The sequence below is a fragment of the Saccoglossus kowalevskii genome, chromosome 4 (assembly GCF_978046115.1).
Source record: "Saccoglossus kowalevskii chromosome 4, keSacKowa6.1, whole genome shotgun sequence".
Classification (NCBI taxonomy): Eukaryota; Metazoa; Hemichordata; class Enteropneusta; family Harrimaniidae; genus Saccoglossus; species Saccoglossus kowalevskii.
In genome coordinates, this window is record NC_140644.1 from 20,508,188 (window position 1) to 20,536,154 (window position 27,967).

The 27,967-nt window shown below is 34.5% G+C and overlaps 2 protein-coding genes across 4 annotated transcripts; one reads left to right on the forward strand and one right to left on the reverse strand.

Annotated features, from left to right (window-relative positions):
- Nucleotides 1–1,163: 1,163 nt before the first annotated feature.
- On the reverse strand, nt 1,164–16,832 carry LOC102805747 (putative divalent cation/proton antiporter TMEM165). 3 transcript variants are annotated; one of them, XM_085497936.1, is made up of 7 exons: nt 16,474–16,832; nt 12,844–12,876; nt 11,384–11,597; nt 10,684–10,859; nt 8,851–9,033; nt 7,934–8,039; nt 1,164–5,881 (listed from the first exon to the last, which is right to left on the reverse strand). In XM_085497936.1, the coding sequence occupies exons 1-7, from the start codon at nt 16,660–16,662 to the stop codon at nt 5,796–5,798; spliced, it is 987 nt and encodes a 328-aa protein (XP_085354062.1). In that variant the 5' UTR covers nt 16,663–16,832; the 3' UTR covers nt 1,164–5,795. The 3 variants fall into 3 exon arrangements, with proteins under 3 accessions (XP_085354062.1, XP_085354065.1, XP_085354064.1); XM_085497939.1 differs by lacking the exon at nt 12,844–12,876 and having other exon boundaries at nt 16,477–16,832; XM_085497938.1 differs by lacking the exon at nt 12,844–12,876.
- A 9-nt stretch (nt 16,833–16,841) lies between these two features.
- Nucleotides 16,842–27,892, forward strand: LOC144363251 (uncharacterized). The gene is made up of 8 exons (XM_085498298.1): nt 16,842–16,934; nt 20,256–20,322; nt 21,165–21,542; nt 23,703–23,828; nt 24,341–24,482; nt 25,753–25,897; nt 26,590–26,722; nt 27,267–27,892. The coding sequence occupies exons 3-8, from the start codon at nt 21,167–21,169 to the stop codon at nt 27,890–27,892; spliced, it is 1,548 nt and encodes a 515-aa protein (XP_085354424.1). The 5' UTR covers nt 16,842–16,934; nt 20,256–20,322; nt 21,165–21,166.
- Nucleotides 27,893–27,967: the final 75 nt, after the last annotated feature.

Sequence of the window (27,967 nt, forward strand, 5' to 3'; positions counted from 1 at the left end):
TCAATAAAATGTTGCCCCCTTAAAGATTTAAAATATTGTAAAGATAAACGATTTCACAACTAAGCATGTCATAATAATTGTCATAAAATCGTTTTGATGGCATGTAGATAAATATGGGTCAGAGAAATGGTTCATTTCACTTTCCATGACCCACATCTACACACAAGTACTAGTATGACACTACCATAAGGCATCAAAAAGAGGCTAACAGCTGGACCACTATATTTAGACAGCGTAATATATATTTAGCGTTATACGTGTATACCCTAGCACTATATACCAGTGATGTCGAGAATGTGTACAGTACTGGGTAGACTGCCCCATTTGTGGCAATTTTATTATTTCAAATAATTCCTTAAAAAAACATGTTGTAGAATCATTCACGTTGATGCAAAAGCCTCAGAATAGATCACTCATGGTAATTTCACATTGGACCAAGATTTAAGAAAAAGAATCATAAAGTTGCCATAGGTGGGCCAGTCTACCAAGCGCTATACACAAGCACATTCCAGGCATTACTGCTAAATAAATGATTTTATATACCGGTAAGATACATCGGTTCCATTAATTCATGCAGTGAGCCTAAACAAAATGTAGCTATTTAAAAGTGTTATTCATATAACTAGGGAGTCACTCTTACATATTACATGTATTACCGGGTATATAGCTGGAATTAATTTTCGTTGAAAAAACTTTTTGGTATGGAATTTATTTTCACTGATCATTCTTTCAGCGAAAAATAAATTTTAAAAGAAGTACTGTAAAACATTTCTTTTTCGTGAGCATGTCTTTTTAGCGAATTTAGCGAGAGAACTGATTCGCTAATTCAAGATGTCGCTAATGACTTTATTATAAATTCAAAATGGCCAAGGCTTGAGGATTTGTATACAGTAATCCGGAATATAAAAATCTGGGGCACTTCCTAATTACACTTGACAGTATTTCTTTGTTTTTATGGAGGTGATAACTGCGCATTTGTTTTGGCAAGTGACAGACAAGTATTGTGAAAACAGGAAATCAACAATGAAAAGAGAGATTCGCTAAATCAAGATTTCGCTATTACGTCATTTTACCACAATACGCTACATATATACAATATATATACAAGTATATATATGAAGATTCAATAAACTGATAAAAATAAAAGACAACACAATGTAATATATATGTTGGCATATTTTATTTCAAATATTATTTCTTGATATTAGTTTTACACTGAGGCGAGTGAAGAACAAAAGAAACCCTCCGTATCCACTTGGCAGTCAAGTAATATAACCATGGAATATTCAAGTAGTATACAATGTGTCCCTATCTACATCATACATATCAAATCATCCTCAAATTACCCATTTAATTGCAATCAAATTAATCCACACATTAGTGTTGACCAAATGGCAATTCGCCAATATTTACTGTTAACAAATTTGACACATTGTTACACTTTAGCCATTTTTCTCTGTAATATAATCTGATACAATCAAAGTTGAGGAATAGGTGTACATAATGTGACAACTATTGTACAAGCAATGGGAAATAATTCTGGTCAATTAACTGTAATTGACAACATGTGACAATATCAATCACTAATACCAGTGCTGAAAATAGCCCCCCCCCCACCTAATGCGAAAACAAAATAGCTGATATGTGTGGCATTATTATGCAAATACATTCATGTGGCATTTTACTGGTAATCTAAACAAAATAGGATGTAGTGGTGGTGTATAACTCCAGACAACTAAGACCATTTCTATCCATACCATTTAGACATTTAGTTGGCATGTGAAAACTTAAAACTATATGTAGCATTGTAAAATAAAGATACAATGTATAATAAATAATTAAAAATAAATAGTTGATTGAACACATTGTGAATCAAGTGAAGGCATGTACTTTTTCTTCTGCTAATATATGTCGTTATGGAGATATACATACATCGAATTAATTCAGAAAACAGTAATATGTAGTAAAAGAAAGCAACTTCTTTTCATAATTGAATGATATAAACAAGCCATGCATGGAATCTGATCGTCAAATGTGTCCATATTGAGAGATATTGTTCTGGAACAGCATTAATTAAAAAAAAATGGCCACCAGTTGTCCGTTTTGAATTGGATAGTCAAACTAATACATCTGTATATCTATGACATGTTATGTAATTAATATATAAAACTTGAACATAAACAGTCAAAGCATGCCAGAACTGAATTCATCAAAACAAAATGGCCACCATACAGCCATTTTGAATCCAATCTGAAAAACAAAAATGATGTGATGTGTATCAGGGACCCATAATGTCTTGTGTATGTACCAAGTTTAAACAAAATCCACCCATAAAATAGAGAGATATTGCTCTGGAACAGCATTAATTAAAACAAAATGGTCACCATTTGGCCATTTTAAGGTAGCGAGACTATTATTTGTGTTGAAAATTACGATTTTCACATTTATTTATTAATTGATGAAATGCACCATAAACTTTCATATGATAAAGTCAATATAACATAGAATGTCATGTAAGTTGGTTAAAATATAGATTTTCTGAAGGGAAGCAAGGCAGCCTCAGTAGTGTTTTCCAAAATCAACAACACAGGTTTAATCTGTGTGCCTATAAGTTTCAAAGATAAACTCAAGACAAAGCAATGGTAGGATGTGTTATCAGTAGCTATCTGACACACAATGAGTGTTTCCAAACATTTGAGTGGTTTGTCTCCGCCCCTGTTTGTTTCACAGATTAGTCATTTGCATATGAATGTGTCAGACACAAGGTCACACAGCCACTGAAAAAAAATCATTGATTTTGGTGTTTTCATATGCCGAATTTATCCAATTATAGCTATCCCATTCCTTTATTTTTTGGTTTCCAATAGCCTTACACATTTGGATGTCCCTACACATGGTAAAACAGACTTTGATGGGAAAACAAATTGATTGTGCCGATAAACAAGCTTGAAAATCTTTGCTGTGACTTCATGGACATTTTCTAGGAGTTTATGTTTTTCAAAATACAAGGTCTTTAACAAAAAATAACGTATACTTATTGTCGTCGGATTAACACCAAATTTTCACAGCTTTAAGGTGACAATGAGAGGAACTTGAATGTGTCCAGACAAACTATTTCATCGATTATTTACCAACGAGTTGTGGTTTGAGTTGGGGGCAATGCGACTAAAACAGTAATTGAAATTCAGGACACTATTTTTTAAAACGCGTTGCTTGAATAAAACTAACCAGACACATTCAATTTACCAGACTATTGAACAACTAGAAAAAGTGAAAAAAATACTTCTTATCGCCAGCATAAATGCGTAATTATTTTTTTTACAGAAAAAGTAATTTTTCACCTTTGATTGAGTAACGCGTCGTAGATTGCAGATACGGGCATGCAAAATACACTTGTGAAAAGCTTGAAGTCTGGCGATTCTAAAAATATATACTTTCCCGGGTCTATTTGTAGTCATTTAGTCACAATTAGAAGATGAAAACAAGTATGCAAATAATAGTCCCGCTACCTTAAATCAGATCTTCAAACCAATACATCTGTATATCTATGACATGATGTATAATGAATTTATAAAATTTGATTATAATCAGTCAAAGCATGTCAGAGATATTGCACTAAAACCGCATTCATTAAAACAAAATGGCCGCCTGTTGGCCATTTAGAATCTGATCTGAAAAACAAAATGACGTGCATCAAGGACTCATAATGTTCAATGTATGTACCAAGTTTAAACAAAACCCATCTGTAAACAGTTGAGATCTGGTTACAGAATGCCAGAAATGTTTGATTTTGATGATTTTTCAGCACAAAAATGGCCGCCATTCAGCCAGGCATATCTAAGATATAGGTCTGAATTCATATACACATACACACTCTGAGATCAATCCATAAGTTCCCATTTTTTAAATGCGTATGCACAGGGACTAAAAAATTAATGGACACACCAAAAGACTATAATGGTTATCATCAGATTCAATCCAGTAGGAGACATGAATTACCTATTGGACCACCCATTTATAGGCTTCCTTTAAAGTAGCCTAACTATTACAACCTTGCCAATTGAGAATTTATAATTAAATAACAAAGGGATACAAACTAATTATGCACAATCTTTTCTTTGCATAGCTAAAGAAAGTATAAAAGTTCTGAAATAATGCAATATAATATATCTAAATATTTTATGTGACAAAACTTGTGACAAAATTCAGGTGTGATCAATTCTGATCATAAATGGACAATTACAAAAAATTCAGTAAAATCACATAACGGTAATAATAATCCTCAACTACCGTAAAATCTGTATTAGAAGCCGAATCCCTAATAGAAGTCGCACCCATTCTTTTTAAACATTTGAGAAGCAAAAATTCATTGTTTCTCGTATGTGTAGATGCTCTAATAGAAGCCGCATCCCCTCTGTTGCTTTGTACCATTTCTAATACAGATTTTACAGTAATACTAAATGCATTGTATTAATCTCAACGTAGAATGATACAACACAAATTGTATAAAAGTTTTAAAATATAACAGTACAGCAATATATCTAAGCCAACATGCTTCTCAAGCAATATTACATGTACTGTATTAATATCAGTGTTCCTTAGAGAATAATGTAACATGAATTATAAAAAAAAGTTCCCCAATAATAGTGCAGTAATAGACAAAATAATTACCGTACTAGCCAGATTTGAAAAATATCGGGGTACATTGATTTATTCTCAAAATGAAAACATTGTATTATTCAGAACAAAGAAACATGTAAACAGATACTGTTTGGAATTTCATTAGTACTTTCCTAGTAAACTGGCATTGCTGAGAACAAAGAAACATGTAAACAGATACTGTTTGGAATTTCATTAGTACTTTCCTAGTAAACTGGCATTGTTCAGAACAAAGAAACATGTAAACAGATACTGTTTGGAATTTCATTAGTACTTTCCTAGTAAACTGGCATTGTTCAGAACAAAGAAACATGTAAACAGATACTGTTTGGAACAAAAACTGTGCCTTATCGGAAGTTAGTGAACTGAAAAGAAGACAAGCTAAAAAGTAGTATTGCCACTTATGTAACCAAAAATGTTGACATTTCATAGTGATTGAAAAGATTAACAAAGTTGATCAAAATTGTTGAGTTATTGTAACCACAAGAAAAAGACAATTTTAACTGAACTTAATTCATATCTTGAAAAATATACATAGAACATGGCCAAACTTGGCCAAGATCACAAACTTGTTAATACAATACTCATGTTTGAAAGAAATTGAGTAAAAACTTGTTATTTTGAGATATTGTAACCACAAAAAAAGTCAACGACGACCACAGCAACAAAAAAGACATACATTTTCCCCTCATATACCCTGACCTTCAACTATGACGACACAGACATAGTAATAAAACAACAATTCATTTTGATCAAAGAACGCACAACAGACATGCTTTTTAGCCTATTCACATCATTTTTTTGAGTTATCCAAGTGAGCACCTCTCTGTATTTCAACACTATGAAATGAACAAATTACATTTGACCTTCATATGTAATCAAAAGAAACTCAAAGATATAAATATTAAAACAATAGTTGTCATATAATTTTGTATTCCATTGAAATAATTGGCAGTCACCACATTTACTGTCCAAATAAGAAATACCCTGGGAATAGTACTCTCCATATTAGGAACGGTACCCTCCATATTAGGAATAGTACCCTCCATATTAGGAATACTTTATAGTATCATCCATATTAGGAATGGTACCCTCCATATTAGGAATGAAACCCTCCATATGGTGCTGTCTTCTTTTTATGTCATTACATTTGCTGACGGCTCTTCAATGAAAAAGGCTGAGAATGCAAAAATCAGGAACACAACCCCACCAAGTAATGTCACTGTAAAAGAAAGAAACAACATAAGTTGTACATATTGTTAAAGATGCAATACAGAGGCGAACATGTAATTTTTATTATGTATGTTGATGAATACATTGGACGATGATTTATCATGAAGTCTTTGTTACACATATTTGAGTATTGAATAATGTAATTCTCCAATGTACACCGGATGTTTTGGTTCGTAAAATAACATTCACTGCACATGCGTATTATAGTATTTTTGAGTTTGTATCTAACAAATACTGTCTTATTCAGAATTAGTCCACAATGCACAATACTGAACAACAATATTAAGAAAATATAGGTTTCCGTTCTTATTGCGTCTTTAAATACGTTTGATGTTTCTGGCACTAAACCATTACAGTTATCTGTACTACTACAAAGTGAGACAATATAGTGATTTTGGAATTAATCTATCAGTATTATATGTATAATACTGGATTTCTGTGGTTTGTCACCAAAATGTGAATGCTTGATGTATGGTGGAGACAAATTATGTTGTTTATAAATGTTTGATCACTGTCTTTATGTAATATTCACATCTCATAATACAGTAGGATGTCAATAACCTCTAGGTCAACCACCAAACATCGACTGAGTGTGCATAATGAATTTGATTATTTAAAAATTTGTGTATTCATAATTCGTGTGTATCTCCAGTTTACCATTATTTGAAAAGACAAGCAAATAAATCTGAATGTATCGCACAGTTAAAGCTATCCTCGGGGGCGGAGCTACATCACGGACGTTCTACGTTGCTAAGACGCGCACCACTGTACCATGTATTTCTATGGGCTTTGTGCGCGCTGCTGTGGAACGCCGGTGGAGCCGGTGAAAACTCGAGAAAACAACACAAACTCAACTTTGAAGTAATCCTGAACAACCAAATTCATATATGTTACACACGTAGGGCTAATCTTGTTACACTGTTCAGGGGACTCCCATCAACCATCGCAAAGTACCGTTTTCTGCGAGTTTTTGGTCTTTGTTTTCACCGCAAGGGTTGCCAGGCGGTAGAAAATGCCCGGATGTCCGCCCCCGAGGATTGTACTCAAAAGAAGACCTACCCGTTACTTTTTGTTTTGCAAAAAACAATACAATTTTTGGGAGTCATTCAACTACCCGTGACTTAGCTGAAACAGTGACTTACAGAAGCGCGACTTAGCGAGAGGTCACTGTATTATATAATATAGCATATTTGAAAAAGTAATACTGCAGAATTTGGTGCCAATAGTTGTGTTCACGTTACACGAAGTACGGGCTAAGATTTAAGCTGATTTAGGCTTATCTAGAATCTTTGCATTTCGGCTAGACCCAATTGCGTCCACGCACAGGGAAGGCCAGTCGTTAGCACGGGCTAAGGGGCACCATCAGTCGGTGACCTTTGGCAAGCCGCTATTTATGAACGAAAAATGGATGACAAGCGCGAGGTTCTATTTCTGCTGCTGACAAGTTTCGTTCTAATTTTGAAGCGACGTGCACAGGAACGCGAGAGAAGACGGACCCAACTTATTTGGATGCACAGAAACAGTATACAATGGCGTAACACAATACAGAGTTGTATTAATGCTTGTCGTTGACAGCGAACCAAATTTATTTTGTCTACGATTGGAGCTGCTGTACGCTCTACTACAGCGACTCGATCAGTATGGAAGCGTGTACACTGAGCTCGGTTGCCATTTTGGGAATGAGAAAGTTGGATATATTTGATCACGTGCATAATGTTCACACCCAAAGGTCGCTGCAGAGGGCGCTTAGCCCTGGGCTAAGCGTTCGCGCACACTTCGTTAGCCCGTGCTAAAGGTCTAGACCGCATCTTAAATTCGGATCAGATTTAACCCGTACTTAGCATTCCTTAGCCCGTGCTAAGCGTTCACGCACGTTTGCTTAGCACGGGCTAAGGAATTTGACCTCTTAGTCTGTGCTAAGGAGCTGTGCGTGAACGCAACTAATGCTAGGAGAATGCCCCTAGGTGTTAAAGTGTAAACAAGTCCCAAACAGATGACACATTCATCTTCACAATGTAATGTTGTTGAATAAAACTTATACCTGTTCTTGTTGAGATCCTCTGTGCTATCATTCTACCACCCACAACAGCTAACATAGTACATAATGCATGGCCCAAGCACCCGCCTATTGTGACACCAAATACATTCTGTAAAAAATGCAGACACATAAATGATCTTATCATGATAAAACACGCAATCATGTAAGCTTTGTAGGTGACACATAAACAGTAATAGGCCAGGGTAATGTACAGAACTGGTTGGTTGCTAAGCAGGTTGAGTTCTATCACATTTATTGCTTTAATGTAGGAACCACCAAATGGAGCATCTAATCTAGAAATAAAGTACACACGCACATTGATGCATTGAATGTTCAGCATCTTACTTTGGATTCCATACTGACTACTAGTATCAGATCACCTACATTAGTCAATTTACAATAGTTGTGCAATTGTGTCCAATGCGAATCCTGTATTATTAGTTGCATCTAGACGAGAGCAAAGTCATGGTCAGGGACTGTGTTAAATGTGAACACTAACATTAGGGTAGAACCATCAGGGAGTAATCCGTGACAGAAAAACTCGAAGACGGACTGGAACAGGAATTCAGTGGAAAACAAGAGATTTTTTTCTTTTGAAACTGGTTAGTGGGGGAAAAACAGGATTGTTACTTAGTAACCTAAAAAACCACTGCATGTTCTTCTTTTAGGGGATTGTGATGTAACTCAATCTTTAAAAATGCGCTGTAGAAATTTTCAATTTCTCAACAAGACTAAGCAACGAATACCCCCCCTATCCCCCAGTTTTTATAGTAGAGCAGCATTACATCTACGGAAATTCATCACACACCCTTGTTTTCTCGAAATAGATCAGCAATAGAGCAATGGAACTTATATAATACCCCCCTCTCTCTCCCCCAAGTTTTCTACGTAAACCAGAAATACAGAAAGTTCACACTCACCTCTCTAGCAGCTAGTATAATTGTAGTTATTTGTGATCTGTCTCCCCACTCGGCTAAAAATGTTAGCGTGAAAGCTTCTAGAAAAATAGGTGAAAACAATTTAAATTTGTTTTTATTATTGTAATGTCCACCTCTTATTATGCCTGACTCTGGATCTTGTGTGATTACTGTTCTTTTTTCTCTCTGTAATGATAAACAAAAATGTGTTATGCGATTGAGGCCGCCGCAATGTTAAAGCTTCTACTTGTATAGCCTGACAAGGCCGTGTGAGTTGCGCCCTCCGCGCTGCACCAAACCCAACACGTGCCGGATAGAACAATGTTGTTTTTCACTTAGCCAGACAATTTTTTGTCGCCACCAATCGATTGCCGGAACGTCAGACAGTGACAGCCATCAAAGAGTAGTTAGTGTGTGATAAGGTGCTGGCAAATTTCCACCCAATGTATATCATCTTGTTGTTGAAACAGTTTGTGTTTTTGCCAACAATGCTTTGTCTCCCTGGTTACGACTGAACGTCGTAGAAAGACACAGTCTAGTTGTAGTCTGGCAAGGTCGTGTGACGTGCGCTCTCTACGAGGTGTTACCATAACAACCAAAATGAATTTTCATTGAAACTCATTGCAAGAAAGTGTGAACTATGCAAATTCACAGTATTGATCTTGTTATCGAGACGTACACTATTCCGTCAGTCATTAGTGAGGTCTGATGTGATTTGGCGGGTGAGGGCGCCACTCATGGCTACATGTCAGACTATTCTTTTTGCTGATCGCTCTTTTGTCTTGCTTATCTATGTGATTGAGGCCATTGCAATGCTAAAGCTTCTGCTTGTACAGAAACAATTGTTTTGATTCAGTGAAAGTTGTTGTACGCATTGCCAATCATGAATTATCACGTATGCACATTGATTGGCACGTTTCCTGACCTTGCACTGTTATAGGGAATGTTATAGGCTGAAGCATGGTTACTAAAGAAGTTTGTTAGTAACCATGGCTGATGGCACAGCCTTGCTATTAATTATGCGTGCATCTAGTGCATCTAGTTGTCATATTAAATTTTGCATGTAGGCAGAGCTCATGTGTTTCTATATTTGTGTTGAGGTTTTCTGTTCACTGTCTAATAATCCATCTCCAGAACTACAAATTGGTCAAGTTCAAAACATGACAATAAAACAAAAGACTGTAGATTGATGCAGAAAGGAGATTATGATAAGCATATGAGGGTGTTAATGAAATCATAACAGTGAGCAAAAGATTAGAATCTGAGTGAGGTAAACTAATCCCCCATGGTCAGGTGTAAGGAATAAACTGTGATTGCAAGATTTGATATGTAGAAGGTAGACAATGAAGGATTCATTTAATTAGTCAAATAATGAGCCTAGGTTACATAGAATTAAGGGACTCCCTGATAAGAGTTGGGGGGGGGGGGTAGAAAAAAAAGAAAGAAATTTCAACTTCCTGTGTTCATACAAAATCTACAAACCAAATAAATCTGTAAATACAACTTTGGGTGATAGTTGATCTCAAAGTTAAACACAATGTGAATGTGCCACTTTTCTGACAGCTCAAGTAAAATACTTTATTTTAGCTCAAGGGTGTTTTGTATGGAATTTATTTTCACTGATTTTTTTTGTCGAGTTGAACATACCGGTAAAATATAGGATAAAAAGGGTATATTCATTGGATTTTATTTTCACTGGTTCACCCCTTCAGCGAAAACAAATTGCAAACGGAAATAAAGTATTTGACACTATACGAACAGTACGGTAGCAACACTGCAACACAGTACACACCACCGCCATCGTTACAACTAAGAAAGAACATAGAATTTAATAACCTCTTCATCTTTTTTTTTTAATTCCGCTTGCACTTCCTCATACTCTTCTTGTCCCTCATCCGGAGACATGTTCCATCCTTCTTTTAACATTTTTAATCCGAATAACGCAAATAAGCCAGTAGACGCATAGTAGGTGAAGGTTCTTGGAATGATTGTTGTAGCCCAGCCTAAAAATGCTGCAAACACAAACACATAACACATGCTACAACATATTTTTCAATCCAATCTCAAAATGAAAAACTGAACATTTGTAATGTTAAGCAAGCAGTATGGTAATATAGATGTACAGGTCATTGAATGACATAAGAGCTATATTTTATTTTTTTATAACAATAAGCTATTCCTTGCTGAGAATTTATGCAGATGCATTACTGAGCAGCAGATTTCAAAAATTATAGAAAATCATCATACTGTAGAATACTTTATTTTAGCTGGAATTAATTTTCGCTGAAAAGACATTTTTGGTGCTTTGTATGGAATTTATTTTCACTGATTTTTGACAAGTTAAATGTAAAATATACGTAAAAAGGTATATTCGCTGGATTTTATTTTCACTGAAACATTCCTTTCAGTGAAAATTAATTCCAAGCTAAAATAAAGTACCCTACAGTAAAACATGTGAAAACATTTGTGCTAATATTATGGTGGGGAATAATGCAAAGATAAGAATAATGCAAAATAATTGACATAAATACTTTACCTGAAAGCATGGTCATAACACCAAGAGCTAACATTGCACCGGAGAAGACTGTAAGTCTGGAATGACGCATTGCCATGATAGCTGCTATAAAGAAGGTCTTATCACCTAACTCACTAACTATAATAACGGATATGGAGGCAATAAATGCATGAACAAATCCAAGATTTCCTGGAACACCACTTTTTTTAATATTATTATTATCATCATCATCAATCTGGAAGTAAATGAAAACAAGGAAGATCAATCATGTACATGTGATTGATCAAGTGATTAAAATAGATCAATAGTGTATAGGTGATTTATTTAGTGATTGAAGGCATAGTTGAAACAATCCAATTTGACCATAGATCAGAATAAGTATTGCACAAATCATTTGTGAAAATAAGCAAATAAACAAAAGCTGTTACATAATTTTGATAAAACATTTGTATACTTGCACACACAATACACACATAATTACCGGTATATACAAGTACATACACTTCCTGCCTTTGCAATGCTATTTTATGTGCAATTATACAGCTAATTTGAAATACATTTTAGGGAATTCGTACAAATCCATGATCACATCTTTTGTATACACTCCCAAGATCATTAAAATATAATTTTATTGGCCATTATAGATAATCTCTGTCTTTTACACATGTACTACTACGGTAATGTACATTGATGTTTGTAATTGCTTTGTATAGAAGTTTGTTATGATCTATAAAACATTTATGAATAAATACTCTGTCGAGTGCATTGTCAACTAATTTAATTTCAAGAAAATAACTTTTTCACAAGTATCATAAGTAGGGAAAATATCACTATAGCAAGGAAAATATTTCACAGTTATTAAATATAGCATAACTAATACAATCTTGTCTCTTGACAATAAGATTTCCTAGTTTGAAGATGATTAGATAACAATTGTTTGAATTGCATGTATAGTAATTCACAAGTGAAAAGTTTACGCAGAAAATCATGACGACAACAATATCAGACAATAGTCCCTCATAGTGTAACATACTTCATTTTAGCTGGAAAAATTTTTTGTTAAAAAGACGTTTTGGGTGTTTTGCATGGAATTTATTTTCACTGATTTTTGACAAGTTGAATGTAAAATATAGGAAAAAAAGGTACATTTGCTAGATTTTATTTTTACTGAATCTTTCCTTAAGCTAAAATACCGAAAATTAATTCTAAGTGAAAATAAACTATTTTACAGTATATGTACCGGGGGTATATTTGTCAAATCACCAGTTTTCACAATGTATACAGTATATGTATCAATGTGTGACAAGTGAAACACTTAAACAGAACATATTTTTATTATTTACAGTCAAACCTCAAAAATCAAAAAATTAGGATTAATTTGGATAATTGAAGTCTGACTGTTCAGTGACATATGCAGATCAATTTATCAATCTCTACGATGTCTAAGTTCTATATAATTTTTTTAAAACAGCATACTGTACCATTAGTAGCCTTCGGAAGAACCGTAAGAGAGGCTGTAATGACAGGTGAGATGAAGCGTTATGAGTATTATGCTTAGAACTCTTTGACATCAAGCGTGTTTTATCTGCTGGCGATGATGTTACATGGACAGTATTGGTCACAGACACAGCATGGTCAGAAGATGAAGCTACGTGTTTGTGTGAAACTGGCGCAGAGTTATCAGACGGAGGTGCACTAGTTTTCGATATCGATGAATCAACGTCAGATGTTTGAGGCGTATCATCATGCATTGCTGGTAGTTTATGAACAGGATGACGTTCAGTTGCGATAGGAAAGGAGGCAACAGTTGTGGGCATTTCAGAAATATCATCATTCTTATTTTATGATGAGCAGAGAGAGAAAAACATGTTAGTAATTTCTCCTAGGCATGCAGTGTAAAAAGTAATCCCATGCAATGGAGAAAGTTATATGTATAAAGGCAAGTTTAATAATGCCTCAGGCTAAGATGCAAAAGTTTTAGTTTATGTACTCGTCAGACTTAGTGCCCAGGATATTCGGCTCTAAAAATCATGTGTTTTAGAGGGGTTGGGCACTTAAAGTAGTAGGGTCGTCATCCGCGCATGCACGGGAATTGAGTCCCAAGCGATAACACCACATGCGAAGAACGCAAAGGCTCATGGGTAGACGGTTATTTGTAAACAATGCCACATGACGCATGCGTAGGTGACGACTCCCTCGCTTTAACTGAGCACCCTCTCAAAGAAATGTACAATGTTAGTTCACCGTGTGACAGATTGAGGTGAAGATTGCGTCTTATAATAATATTGTGAAATTAGGTGCAGCCCTATTGAATTAAACAACATCATACAATGAAGAAACAGAAATCAACACAAAAATAATGCACATTTTAATACAATATTAATTATGTAACACCAGAATATACAAGGTTAAAATTCTCAGAATACGTTATCTTTTTGCCGAATGTGTTCAATTGTATGCAAACAACTAATGCAAAACGTTTTGTCATGATGTTTTCTTGTACGATTTCAATCATTTGATCTGCCACAACATCTTTTGACCTGACAGGTCAAGTATGATATCAACAATGCTACATTTCTCCAGAAATTCTGGAAAGGATTTTTGGTAACACAATGCAGAAGTGAATTATCGATATCGAAGTATGATCTGTTGGTATATATTTCAGCGAAAAAAAAAATTGTAATAAGCAATGTTGAAGTGTACCGGTAGTTTATGCATGGTTACCATGGTTGATGCATTTACAACATAATCATGGCAGTCGATATCCACCACCATGTATTAAATCAATTTGATTATCGGTATTCGGAACAGAAAAACAACGATCAAAGACTAAGTTTTATGAATAGACAGTAAAATTTGGTGCATTTTGGAGGGGCTTTGTGCTAAGGAAAAAGTGACCCTGAAAATAAAAATGTCTCAAAAATAGGGGGTGGGTACTTAGCTGAGGATGGGCACTAAGTCAGATGAGTACAGTGTTGTAAACATAATCCAGTGAATTGGAGAAAGTGTATCTGAATCACAAAGAAACAAAACACTTCTACATGCATGGTGATACTCCCATGATGCATCTGACTCCTCATGTGCACAACTTCTTTTTGTGAAAGTTGACATGATTATTATGTAATCATTTCTTTGTCTTTCTAAGCAGGAAGCTAACCCCACTATTGTTCAGATAAGCAAGATTCACAATTATTACAGAATTACAATCATTTATGAGAATAGAAATAACTATATTTTTTTTTTAAATAAATTATAATTTCATTTTGATGATGTAATTGCTAATACATTTGTATTACAGTTACTGTTATTCATTTCATCCAGTTAAAATTTTTTTAAACATATTGTGCAATATTTTACAAAATGGTATTTTTTTGTTATTTTCCTGTACTGTGTTGGAATTTGCCTAATTTTTTTTATATAATCTTACACCAATGTCTTTTCCTTTCAATATTATTTTCATGTGAAAATGAGAACATGCATGACTAATGCTGTATATAAATCTAGAATTAGAGAAAGAAGGCATGCATTATGGTGAAACATGCTATTGAGTTACTGTAGAATACTTTATTTTCGCTGGAATTAATTTTCGCTGAAAAGGCTTTTTGGGCGTTTTGTATGGATTTTATTTTCACTGATTTTTGATGAGTTTAATGTGAATTATAGGAAAAAAAGTATATTTGCTGGATTTTATTTTCACGAAATCATCCCTTCAGCGAAAATAGCGAAAATAAAGTATTCTACAGTATCTGATATAAACCGTCTTGCACATGCATGTGTGGGCACAGTAATACAGTAATATCACGTACAAAAGTTCCTATCTGCTTTTGTGTGAAAATAATAAAATATACTTTTCATGACAGTTATTATCTTTATACATGTACATGGTACTGCACATTTTAGTCACAGCAATAATGTAAAAGGCAAACTTTGTGAGAAAATGATTTACAATCAGAGATATTTATGATTAATAACATGAATGACATCCAATTATAAAATGGAAAAAGTTTTTTGTGAATACATTTTGTAGATGTATCTCAGCACTCCAGTGTAATGAAGTTAAAAGGTTATTTCATTATTTACACATCACAGTTATACATTTTTTTTTTAATCTACCAAAGGTACAATCATCATCATAAAAACTAATAAATCAGAGCAAGATAATTTTGATAAGATAGTACTGTACAAACATAGGAACAATTTGAAATCTATGGGCCAACCAATGTTATGATTTACAGAATACATGGTACATAATAACTAAAAATTTACATTTGTATATGGAATATTTACATGTTCTTGCACATTACATGCGAATATAGGAAATGTTGACAAAAGCTAATAGCATGTACTTTACATAATGCTGTACCAAAGACACTGTACTAATGCTGTTGCAGGACCAAAATAGTCTATTTTGATGTACTGGACTATTATTTATCATTTTTGAATACTTGTAGCTTAACACAGCGTACAATGTATGAGCATGCAGGACAACCTTGAGAGTAATTACTACTGATTTAAGTAAAATCCAGCAATTGAAAGTACAGAAAAAAAACATTAGAAGCAACACATGTGAGGTACATGTATGTTTGCATAGCCATTTTATTTCGGCTAATTTTACTATTCACATGGAATGTGCGAATGGCACTGGAGGGTTCTCTAATATTTGTTTTGATAAATATATTTTCTAAAATAAGTATCCCCATTGGTAATTAGATCATGATAGTATCTCATGTGTGTATGCAAAGTACGAAGACACTACAGAACTGATCAAAGTTCATATTGCTTCTAACAATAGGTATCACACCAGTGTATGCTGATCGAATCTATTTTTAGTATTAAAACGTGATGTACTTGTACTACCGGTACCACGCATTTGTTTTATACACCACAACACGCAAATGTACCACCAAAAAAATGCAATACGTGCAAATGCCTGTGGCTATCTACGTGGCTATACCGTAAGCTACGAAACCTTGATTAAACTGAATCACCATGCAATGCAATTACTTATTTTACCCCCTTCCGAAATATTTCAAAACACATATTACTACTACTAGTAGTATATATAAGCGAGCACAATTATTCTCCAGTAGGAATGTAATACACGTTCTCACCACATTTTTCTGTTCTCCGTCTCCAACTTGTAAATCGACAATTTCTTTCTCATTTGGAACTTCCTCTTCGTTGTGTACGACGTTGTCCTGTGCTTGTACTGAGACGGCGTTCAGTACGAAATACGCTAACACAAAAATCCACACCGCTCGCCGTAAGGTACAGAGACAATTTGTTCGCAAACTCCCCATTGTTCAATGAAAAAGCGTATGTACAGGGTAGAAGTACTCTTAATGATGCCAGCAAAATACACAAATCGTCTTGTTGACACGAAAATCGCCAACTTTCGTGTCAGTGAGAAATCTCAGTCATACATTCATACACGTTTCAATCTCGATACGCCATGTTTTAAAGGTTAACACTTGATGGCGCTATTACTACTTCCGGGTTATGTCGTCTGCTGGTTGTGTTTGTCGCGGGTACGTTATACGGGAATGCCAACTTGTGCTCTCGTACATTACAGGTAAGTAATAATCCAATAGGACTGTCATACATACTTTATAAATAAGTAGATTATGCTTCTCGTTCACAATACAGAGTAGTATGTGCACAACAGTAGTTAATATGTGCAGCGAGCCGCATTCAAGTTTCTTGTCAGTGCACAGGCGCTCGGAACGTTTCCTGGATAATATAAAATGACCTAAAGTGGGATCGGCATAGTTAGTCAGTCGCCGGTAAATTTCCCTACTACTCATATAATAATATTATGTGAGTAGTAGGGGAATTTACCGGCGACTGACTAACTATGCCGATCCCACTTCAGGTCGTTTTTTATTAGCCAAGAAACGTTCCGAGCGCCTGTGGTCATTGTTGTGAAAGAGTTGTTGCTACATCGAGATCTATAATTAGTAAATTACCACGATAAATCAGCTTTTAGTCTGTGTTAGGATTATTTCACTGTTATTGTTTATTATTATGAGTATATACTAATAATAGTAATAATTTTATTAACACTTACACATTCACCGGAGGGATTGGCAATGGTTACAAAAGTTTAAGAAGGAATAAAATGTTACAAAACGGTAAATAGATAAAATAAAACAAGCTAAGCTAATACATTACAGATAATAGCAAGTATAAATGATATTATGATGTGGCGGATATAGAGGGACACATTTTAACATACTGTACTGTGTAGTCATTTGTTTACATAAGCCTCACGTAACAGTCTTTTATTGTCAAAATGACTAATTTAATCCAGAAAACAATATTTATTTATTATTTACACATAACATCTCGGAAGAGATGAAAAGGGTTACAATTAAAAAACAATGAAAACAAAACAAAGACAAATATGCATGTTGCTGTCTAAGTTGCATACCGGTACTGTGAAACACGTATTGACATGTCATTGATGCCATTATATATATTCTTTTTGCATTGCCTCAAATTTATCATTAATTTTTTTAGTGTCTGAAAACAATTTATTTTTGTACATTTGGTATTTCATACAAATCATTACACCGATCACCGATCCTTTCATTTACATGGCGACCACTGGCATATTCAATTTTCAGGTTGTGACTCGCAAAGAAAAACATTTTTCAGATCAATTAGGTATCATTCAATGCAGATTTCTTTTTTAAATAACCTGTACGTTCTAAGCTTATTTTTTGCATTTTGATTGTCATCTCTTCTGTCCAGCGTTGTGCTTCAAATTTTCATAAATATTGCTTAATTGTGATTTTGGAATTATTGTCGCTGTATTTGTCTGCCCTGTTTGATTAATATAAGGTTATTACGAAGATACCTCAATATATGCACGAAGACAGTACAGTGGGAGTATCGACCGATGCGCAGTTAAACCTGTTATGACTCCGTCTGTTTATACCTCCATCACGGTTACTTTTTTAGTAACTGTGCCTCCATTCTCTAAGACAGACCGAAAACGGAAACGAGACAAAAACAAAAGATTTTTCAAGTTAGCGTAGGGGAAATAATGTTACTAAGTATTATCGTCAGGGAAAGCTATTGTTTAAGCTAGTCAGTGATTGGTTGCTGGCAATGTTTGGGGGATTTTGACCAGTTTGTGATGTAGGCTTGACTTAGAGAATGGAGTGAACAAGTGCAAGATTACATAATCGATTATCCTTGACTGAATATGCAAATTAGGTTAATGACCTTTGTTGTGCTAAAGACTATAGTCTTTGTATGTGCCATGGAGCTCCATGGTTGTGCCATCTCAAAACCTTTTCACAATCACATAGACCTGATTAGTTTTGGGTTGGAATTCATGCACACTGGTATTAATTATCTAATCTGCTGTTTCTTCTGCGTTTCTATCCATTCCTTCAGTGTTCAAACTATTGTAAAAATTTATTAGCATGCCAAGGTTGTAAGATTTTACACTGTGCTAAATTTTGTGTGAGATTATGAACCTAAATAAGTCATGCCTGGGTTTAGGTGTCAGGGCTGGCCCAAATGGGACAGAGGGTGCTGTCTGCCACTAGAAGACGCCTATCAATTGGCACTACAGGTATTCTTGGGAGTGAACATCCAGACATTTTCACTGTCTGGCAACTACAACCTGTGACGGGCATGTACGTGGAAAACCTGCAGAACACAACGATTTCCAAAACAAGTTTACTTGGTTCGTTGATGACCTTATCTTCCACGATTAAAATATACAGCATGCAACACCTCTTGCAGTCGCCCATATTGGGTCTGAATGCAATTCTGTAAGACCATTTCCTTCCACAAATTGCAGGGAACAAACATACTTGTCCTGGGTGATTCGGTGTTGAACAAAATTGTCTGTTTGAGAGCAGGCACTGATCCATCGATCGCACTTTTCAGACTGTGTTTTTTGGCTTAGGGAACCACCATTCATATGATATTTTTGCTGAATGCAAGAATCACTTTTACATTCATCATAAGCACACTGTTTAACTCCAATTTCCAATTGTTTTGTGATGAGGTTTACAACACACAGGCATTGCTGTTACCACCATATAATAATAATAATAATAATAATAATAATAATAATAATAACTTTATTGCTTCTGTGTTAAAAGATTTACATAGGATAAGTACAGCTAAAAAGAGTTTTAAAATAATAAGGTATATGTAAAAATATTGTACAAAAAAAACACAAAAGAACGTAACTAGTATTTAAATGTTAAATAAATCTTTTTGTAAATTTAATTGGCAAGTTCTATAATTATGCCCGGATCTTTGCTTGAGAATATATATGAACTGCATATTTTTATTGTTAAATGAAACTAGTGTCATAACTTTTTGGCTGAAGTTTTCCCTGTGTGTGTTATATTTTGGGCAATTCAATAGAAAATGTTCTTCATCTTCAATTAAATTTGTGTAACAGTTATTGCATATTCTTTTGTTTATAGGTTTCTTAGGAAATGAATATCTGAATATTGATCTGAAAGCTTGACCTGTGTCACATGACTTAACTGGTTGCTATGGTGCTTGAATTGTGGTCATGCGTGATCTCAGCTTGTGGAAAATGGCTTATTGTGCTAAATTATTATTGCATTTCAAATTACATTAGAGTTTTGTAAACTGAACACAAGGCTATGTGTGTTAGACCACTCATTCACCGGGGATAGAAAACAATTATCTTCATCATAAACTTGATATAAAACATTGTATACAAATACTTTGGCAACTTAACTGACTTATTAGACATATGGCAAACAATTCTACTCATGACAAAGCTTATTTATACAGTTGTATATATTAATTGCAAGGAGCACAGTGACAATCATTTTTTTTTGCATAAAGCATGTGTCTAAAAATAGAATATAATATGCTTTATTCTTTACAGTGTTATGGTACAATTAACACACAAGGCATTATTTGACTGCAAGGAATTTGGATATCATACACAATCGGTAAATATGATCAATTATATTCAGATGCAGTTTATAATAAACTTGAATACTGTAAAGGGGGTAATTATTCACTGTCTTTTAATTTAGCTTATTTCGCAGACTGGAAACATGCGCTAAATTAAAACACAGTGAATATGTAAAATTTAGCATAGAACACATTATCTAAATGACGAAACCGTGAATTTAAAACCCACTGAATATGCCTGAAATGGTAAATCAGTGAAATTTAAACCCAGTGAAAATTAGTCATTTTACAGTATTCAGTGAAAGACAGAAACCTGTACTTGTACCTGTATAACAGTTTGTAAGTGCCAATCATCAATCAGCTTTCATTCAAATTTAAATATTTACCAGTAATAATGATTGGCTGAAGAGCTCCTCCACATTGCCACATTGAGATAACAAATGTGACCGCCAAATTATCCTTATGATGATGAACTAAATGTTTATTAATAATTGGAACTCACCAATCGTATCGGAATTGGTCGTTTTGAATTCTGCTGTTTCATTTTGATTTGTAAAAAATTATACTTATATAAACATTTTTATTTATAAAACATCCCCAAATTTATATTTCTTTCACTGGAGTACAACCATTATCAAAACAACAAAAACAACACTATGTACAGTGCAGTATATACAATTATATATTGATGATTTACTGTAAATGGATTAATTATTCATTGATTTTTAATTTTGCTCTACCTTTTTTTTTTTTTGCCGAATGCTAAAATGGCTAGAAGTTCAGTATTCCCAGGGTTTCCGATTTCAAGGCGTTGATTTGGGCATCTAAGTGAAATGGAGTCAAGTCTTTTTTGTTTATTTTCCATACTTCTTCACAGAAATGGAAATTTGGATGTTACCCTTTGAATTGCAACTTGAGATACTTCAGTATGTAGATGGAGTCACTCTAGTGCAGACACAGAGAGTGTGTCAGCTATGGAACAAACTGGTCAAAGTATTGGGAAAGAATAGAGATATTTGGAAGAAGAAATGTTCAGAAGAAATATGCAAGGAAGTGATAGTTGAGTTAACAGGACGGGAAAGTTTCATGCAACTATCTAACAGTATAAAGAATGAAGGTGGTGTGATAGTAAAGGAAGACTACTGGAAATGCATTTACTCAGAGTGGTATCGTGGCAGATTTATTGGAAAATGGAATTATTGGAAACAACAAACTGGCAAATATCGTGCTAACATTACTTGTGCAAAAGTATCAGGTACTGTAAAATATGCCAATAAGAAATAGGTAACAGTCCCAATAAAACTTGATAATTGTAATACCGGTAGATAGTTTTAGTGTCTGAAATGATGAGAGGAATTGGAATATTTTCCTATGTATAGGTACATCCAATTAAGAAGGCATTACATGGTACTGAGATTATTTCCCTGTACTAACCAGAAGGTTATGACTTTGAGTCCTTGCTATACTATGTTGTTGTATTCATATGCAAGGTACCCAGGAAAAAATGGAAACCTGGTATGGAATACTTGACACTCATGTGCATCTGTTGGTTAATAGTGCTCTGTGGCCTCATTTGTTTTAATTTTTGCTGATATGCATGATCATATCTGAAAAAACTTAGTGCATGTGCACAGATCAGCATTAGCGTGCAGTCTAATGTGGTAACATAGTGCAAATGTTATTAACAGTAGTAACAATGTTATTCAACTTTGAGTCGATGCAAAGCTGCTTGTATCACATGTGATCCATTGTTCTGACCATGGTTTATTTTTGAAAATTTAAACGTGTCTTCTTTATGCTAATTGTAAACTGGCCACACTTGTATTGGTATGCAGAGTGTAATTGCCACAAATAACTGGCATATTTTGTAAATGTATGTTTTATACTGTGTGTTAATTAAAGGACTTTAGTGGCCTTAACACCCTAATTGTCCTAAGTTGTCTTGCATGATATAGCGCCCTCACAGCCCTAGGTGACAGGTTGACATATCTTTCGATTATTAACGTATGCATGTCGTCTGTGCATGTGTTTTCCAGGCTGTACTTTCTCAGCCCATATGTTTCTGATTAAAGGGACTGAGCTGCGCATTATGACCAACAGTACTGTGTATGTGTCTTGTGTTTTGGTAAGCCACTACATGTAACTGGCATTGTCTTAGCTACATGTATGTAACTGTAGCATATTTTGTAAACAGCACTGTAATTGTAAATCAGAACTTCCATCTTGGCTATAACTGAGCAGCTTCAGTCAAGATGCAGTGTCTAGAGTTTATGAGGAGAGAGACTTCTTCTTCAATCATTGACAAAGAAAAGAAAGGGGTTCAAACCCAAAACATCAACCGCAGCAGGTATTGACTGAGCTATTGGATCCCTGGTGGAGGTTTCTGGCAAAAAAACAGGTACATTGTATTGCAAGCTTCATGTTTAACTCCGTATACGTGAAGTGTGTCTCTCCCCCGTACTTCGCCACTTAAAAGCAGAAATGCACTTTTGAACTTCTCAAGTCATTTGGGAGCTGTATAAAAAGTCTAGTCTTATTTTGTGTCTTTAATACAGTCTGATTTACCCAGCTAGTGTACCTGTATTTATTAGTAACTTTAATAGAGGGTGTCATTTCATTACTAGGTTGTATTGCTAAATGTTTTAGCTTTAATATCAACATACTACAGTGACCCTCAATAATAATTCTCGGGTGTCAGGATCCAAGCAAAACCCATGATTTATCTGGAGGTCATGAATTATACCAAGAGGCCTCGTGAAAAGAGACTTCATGCATTGAATATGGATAAAAAACACACACATACATACATGGGTTCATTTATAGTAAATTTTCTTTATTGAAAAATCATCCACATCATCCGTCCATATCATCATATCTTCTGTGTCGTCCATAGATCATGTGCATTCCTTGAATTGGTTTCACCTTTCTTAATATGGTTGATCACTGAGTTTTTCACATACGGACAGATATTTAGATAGTTTTTTCATAGACATACTGCTCTGTTCACTTGAGAACTAGAGATCAGAGAGTGATAGATTCAACTCATTGTAGAAAGTTTTATAGAGCTATATCAAAGGGGACCACCTGAGAAGTACGTAAATTTGTGACATGACACCATTGTCACCCCGTGTTGTCCCAAGTAGTCTTCTCCAGCCCTTCAATGGCTAATTAAATACACAATGCAAGGAAAAAAAATTATAGTTCTTTTACTTCAAAATTGGGAGCTGTCTAACTACTTGCGAATTAGCCGAAATTGTGACTTATTGAGGCGAGGGGTCACCTTGCATGTACATTTGTTGGATCCTAAAGCAACCTTTTCAAGTTTTTTTTTTTTTTTTGGAGGGGGGGGGGGGTGCTGCCTTTAAGTGGTAAATCAAGTTCTTTTATATTTGGTAATCAATGTTTTTATTTGTAGGAACTTTGTTGTTTACTGGATTAACTAATGGTGAAGTTGTGCAATGGGATTCTATGACTGGAGAATTTATTAAAAGTGTTTGTATGCATTTGAGCCCAGTTACTGATATCATTCTTAGAAAATCAGGTTAGTGTTGTTTCATATTTTAAAAGTCTAGCACAGGGTCATTGACAATGACTTGTTAATAGACTTTTTTGGAATCTATCAGGTAAGAGTCCTCTGCACTATGCATCTCAGATTTTTACCAGACCTCAGGCCTAAAACAGTCTATTTAATGATAGCAGACTCTTAGTCACACTCTAACTACTGTGGAATACTTTATTTTCGCTTCAAATTAATTTTTGCTGAAAGAATGATTCAGTGAAAATAAAAACCAGTGAATTATACCCCTTTTCCTATATTTTTACATTCAACTCGTCAAAAATCTATAAAAATAAATTCCATGCAAAACGCCCAAAAAGTCTATTCAGCGAAAATTAATTCCAGCTAAAATAAAGTATTTTACAGTATCAGATAGTTCTGTATTACCGGTATATCACTTCAGTTTTTGGGAATTGTACAATAACATGGATTTTTGTTGAAACTATAGAATATGATACAAATTGTAAATCTGACACTTGAGTTTTTTTCTCTATTAGATGTGTATTATAAAAGACATGATAGTGATTACCAACATGACATAATGGTATCAATAGCAAAAAGTGGCTTACACATAAATCACTTATCTTCACTGAATGGCCAGAACTCAAGACATGTATTTGTCAACGTATGTGCCATAAGGTAAATTTATGCTTTTCATTTTTAGTCAATGTTGGATTTGTATTTTCCATCCATCTGTCATTCATTTCATCATTTCTTGGATATGTCTGGGCCAATTTTGTTCAAAGTTTGTACAAAGAGAAAACATACATGTAATATTATACTTTGATTTCTTTTAAGTTTCGATGACCTTTGACTGGCGGCGAATTTTTTTGTTGTTAAAAAAACTATTTTTAAATTTTTCAGACATGCTGGATTGATTTTATTCAAACTTTGTATATATATCACGCATTAATATCAGCTTTGTTATTTGAGTTGATGGCAAATGGCAGACTGGTGGCCATGTTTGTTTTTTCATTTGTCTCGAAATGGTAATATGAGGTTATTTCGAGGATACCTCAAAGTATGCACTCAGACAGTACAGCTGGAGTATCGACCGACGCGCAGCGGAGGTCAATGCGCGGCGTACTGTCTGAGTGCATACTTTGAGGTATCCTCGTAATAACCTTATTATTATACATCTTTTTCTTCCAAGGATACACCATGGGAATGCCAAAATCCAAAATGTTTAGAACAAAATCAGCGAACTTCTTTGTGTGGAGTCAGGTCAAACTCTGGTGGCAGCCATGTTTATTTTTATTATTAGAGGAAGCTTACGTGCATAATCATTCCATATTTGGAATTCGCATTTCCTAATATGGTAGGATGAAAATACCCTGTAAAATTACGACACACTGTAACTTATGGCGTTATGGTGACAGATGTATAATAATTATAGAATACACTACTTATGAATTTTTAAAAATAATGACACATATCACGACTTTAAGCCAAACTTTAGTGAGAGGCAAAATAATCTTTAACGGGTGTTCTCTGAATGTATGTTTGCTTGGCTAGTACATGTGTATGCAGAATACACCAGATTTTCTCATTCTAAACAATACCGGTATATATCGAAATATGAATAAAACAAAATACTTATAATCAGGATTGTTACCTTGTATGGTACTTGTTTTCTTCAGGCAATACAGGTTTATTATCAAAGAGTTTGTGATTTGTTTTTATCTTTGAATAAATTGAGTGGGGTTTTAATAATCTTGCATGCAACAGAAGAATTGTACGTGTATGTTTTTTTTAAATACTCTGTTATCCATAGTAAGAGTTATTTATAGTAATATTGGTATTATGATTTCAATATTATTCAGATCACACATTTACATACTAACATTTTCTCACTATTGCATCATTACTGTCATTCATAACCATCATCAGATCCATAATTTTTTTTCAGCATGTGGAAGGATATGCTTGTTATTGGCACCATGCAAAGGAATGTGCAACTATGGAGATTTAGCAATATGTCAAAAATGTCATTGATAGCTAAGTTAATTGGTCACGAAGCGAATATAAAAAGTGTGTCAATATACAAGAACACTGTAAGTTACATTACATTCATGATAAATATCGCCCTCTAGTGACCAACACTGAAATGTCTAAAAGTTGTAAGTTTTGCTCTCTAGTGTCAGTACAAGCTAATGTTTCAAAATACAAGGCAACGGTACATGCTCCTAAGATATTCAAACTTCCAATCTCAACATGATGAATTGAGTGATGATTCAGTGGGGTGGCATTATATTGTAAAATACATGTAGTTGGGAACAGCTAATTCAGCTATTCATTCAGTCCATTCCAGTAAATACTTTCTGTATCCAGTTGTTTAAGTTGGTCTGTGTCTTCAGAACAACTTGAATAACGTGATCAGTAACCCTAAATTTCTATAAAGTAATTTGTCTGTTTTATTACTGTAAAATCTGTATTAGAAGCTGCGGCTTCTAGTATAATGGTACAATGCAACAGAGGGAATGCGGCTTCTAGTATAATGGTACAATGCAACAGAGGGAATGCGGCTTCTATTAGAGCATCTAAACGTATGAAAAATTGTGAATGTTTGCTTATCATTTGTTCAAAAAGAATGGGTGTGACTTCTATTAGAGATGCGGCTTATAATACAGATTTTACGGTATTACCAATTACACCATCCGTAATTTTCATGTTGATCTAAACAAAAAACTGCTTCTGTGTTTTACACTATTTATTGAACATGTGGTTGGTCAATCATTGTTTTCAGATAATATCCGGCAGTGATGATTGCACAGTTAAAGTGTGGTGTGTCTCCAGTACTCAATGCTTGTATACATTCCAACATAACCATTGGCTGAATCATCTCGTATTGAGAGACAATATAGCTCTTGGTATTTCAGGTAAGTAACAATAGTTATTTGGGATGAATTAAATTGATCATATTGTACTTGTTTATCAAAAAATATATTTTATTTAATTTGTTTGGTATCATCATATCTTGAGGGGTTTATCATTTAAAATCCTGGACAGGCCTTGAAGAAAATTATTTCCCCACAATGTGCAAATGTAGTACTGTGAAATACTTTAGTTTAGCTGGAATTAATTTTCGCTGAAAAGACTTTTCCGGTGTTTTGTATTGAATTTATTTTCACTGATTTTTGGCGAGTTGAATGTAAAATATAGGAAAAAAGTTATATTCGCTGGATTTTATTTTCACTGAATCAGTTCTTCTGCAAAAATTAAATCCAAGTGAAAATAAAGTATTTTACAGTACTCTATGCATGTTATCATGTCTACTATTGATGCGTGTTTTAACACAACACATGCTGAAGCTGCCACAGAAAAAAATTACGATGTTAGTGAGCCATGTGTTATGAACTACATTTAAATAAATAGATTTGATAAAAACAAAGATTCTTGATCGTTTCACTTATTGCTTGGCAGGGGACAGTGTTATTCACCTTTATGAGATAAACCAGGAGAAGCAGATATACAACAAAATAGAAATGCTACATGAGGTTTCCTTATCCACTTACAATACGTTTGCATTGCGAGGCAATCTCCTGGCCCTTGGCAACAGCGCTGGTCAAGTTATCATATACTATTTGGACTTAGATGAAAAGCTGCGCAGATACAAGCAATTTGAATCACACAAGGAAAATATTCTTGATGAAGAGACCCATTCCACATCATGCAATTGTTTGACAGACTATAATTGCCGTCAGGTTGCTATGCCTACTGTTTCCTTCTCTTCCAAGCCTGATGAGCAGCCTTGCAAACTCCATGGTCGTCATGGCAACAACATTGGTGTTAAAACAAGGAGTGATGCGGCAGGAGATGGTTCAAGTGATATTCTACCTTTTACAAATACAATAAGTTTAGGTAGACCAATATATACTATAAATACTGGCAAAGATTTTGTTACATCTATTGATATTGATGATGACGGTAATGGTCCAGTAATAGTTGTAAGTACAAAGTCTCCATACACACAAATATATCGTTGGAACAGCCTACCATTCAAAATAGACATCTGTTCAGATCAAATAAATAAGTTTGCATTTTCCTAATTAAGCTTATCAGTTAGGGATAGATGTGAGAGAGAATGTTTTGAGTAAAGTTGCACCCAAAATGGCAAGTGCAAC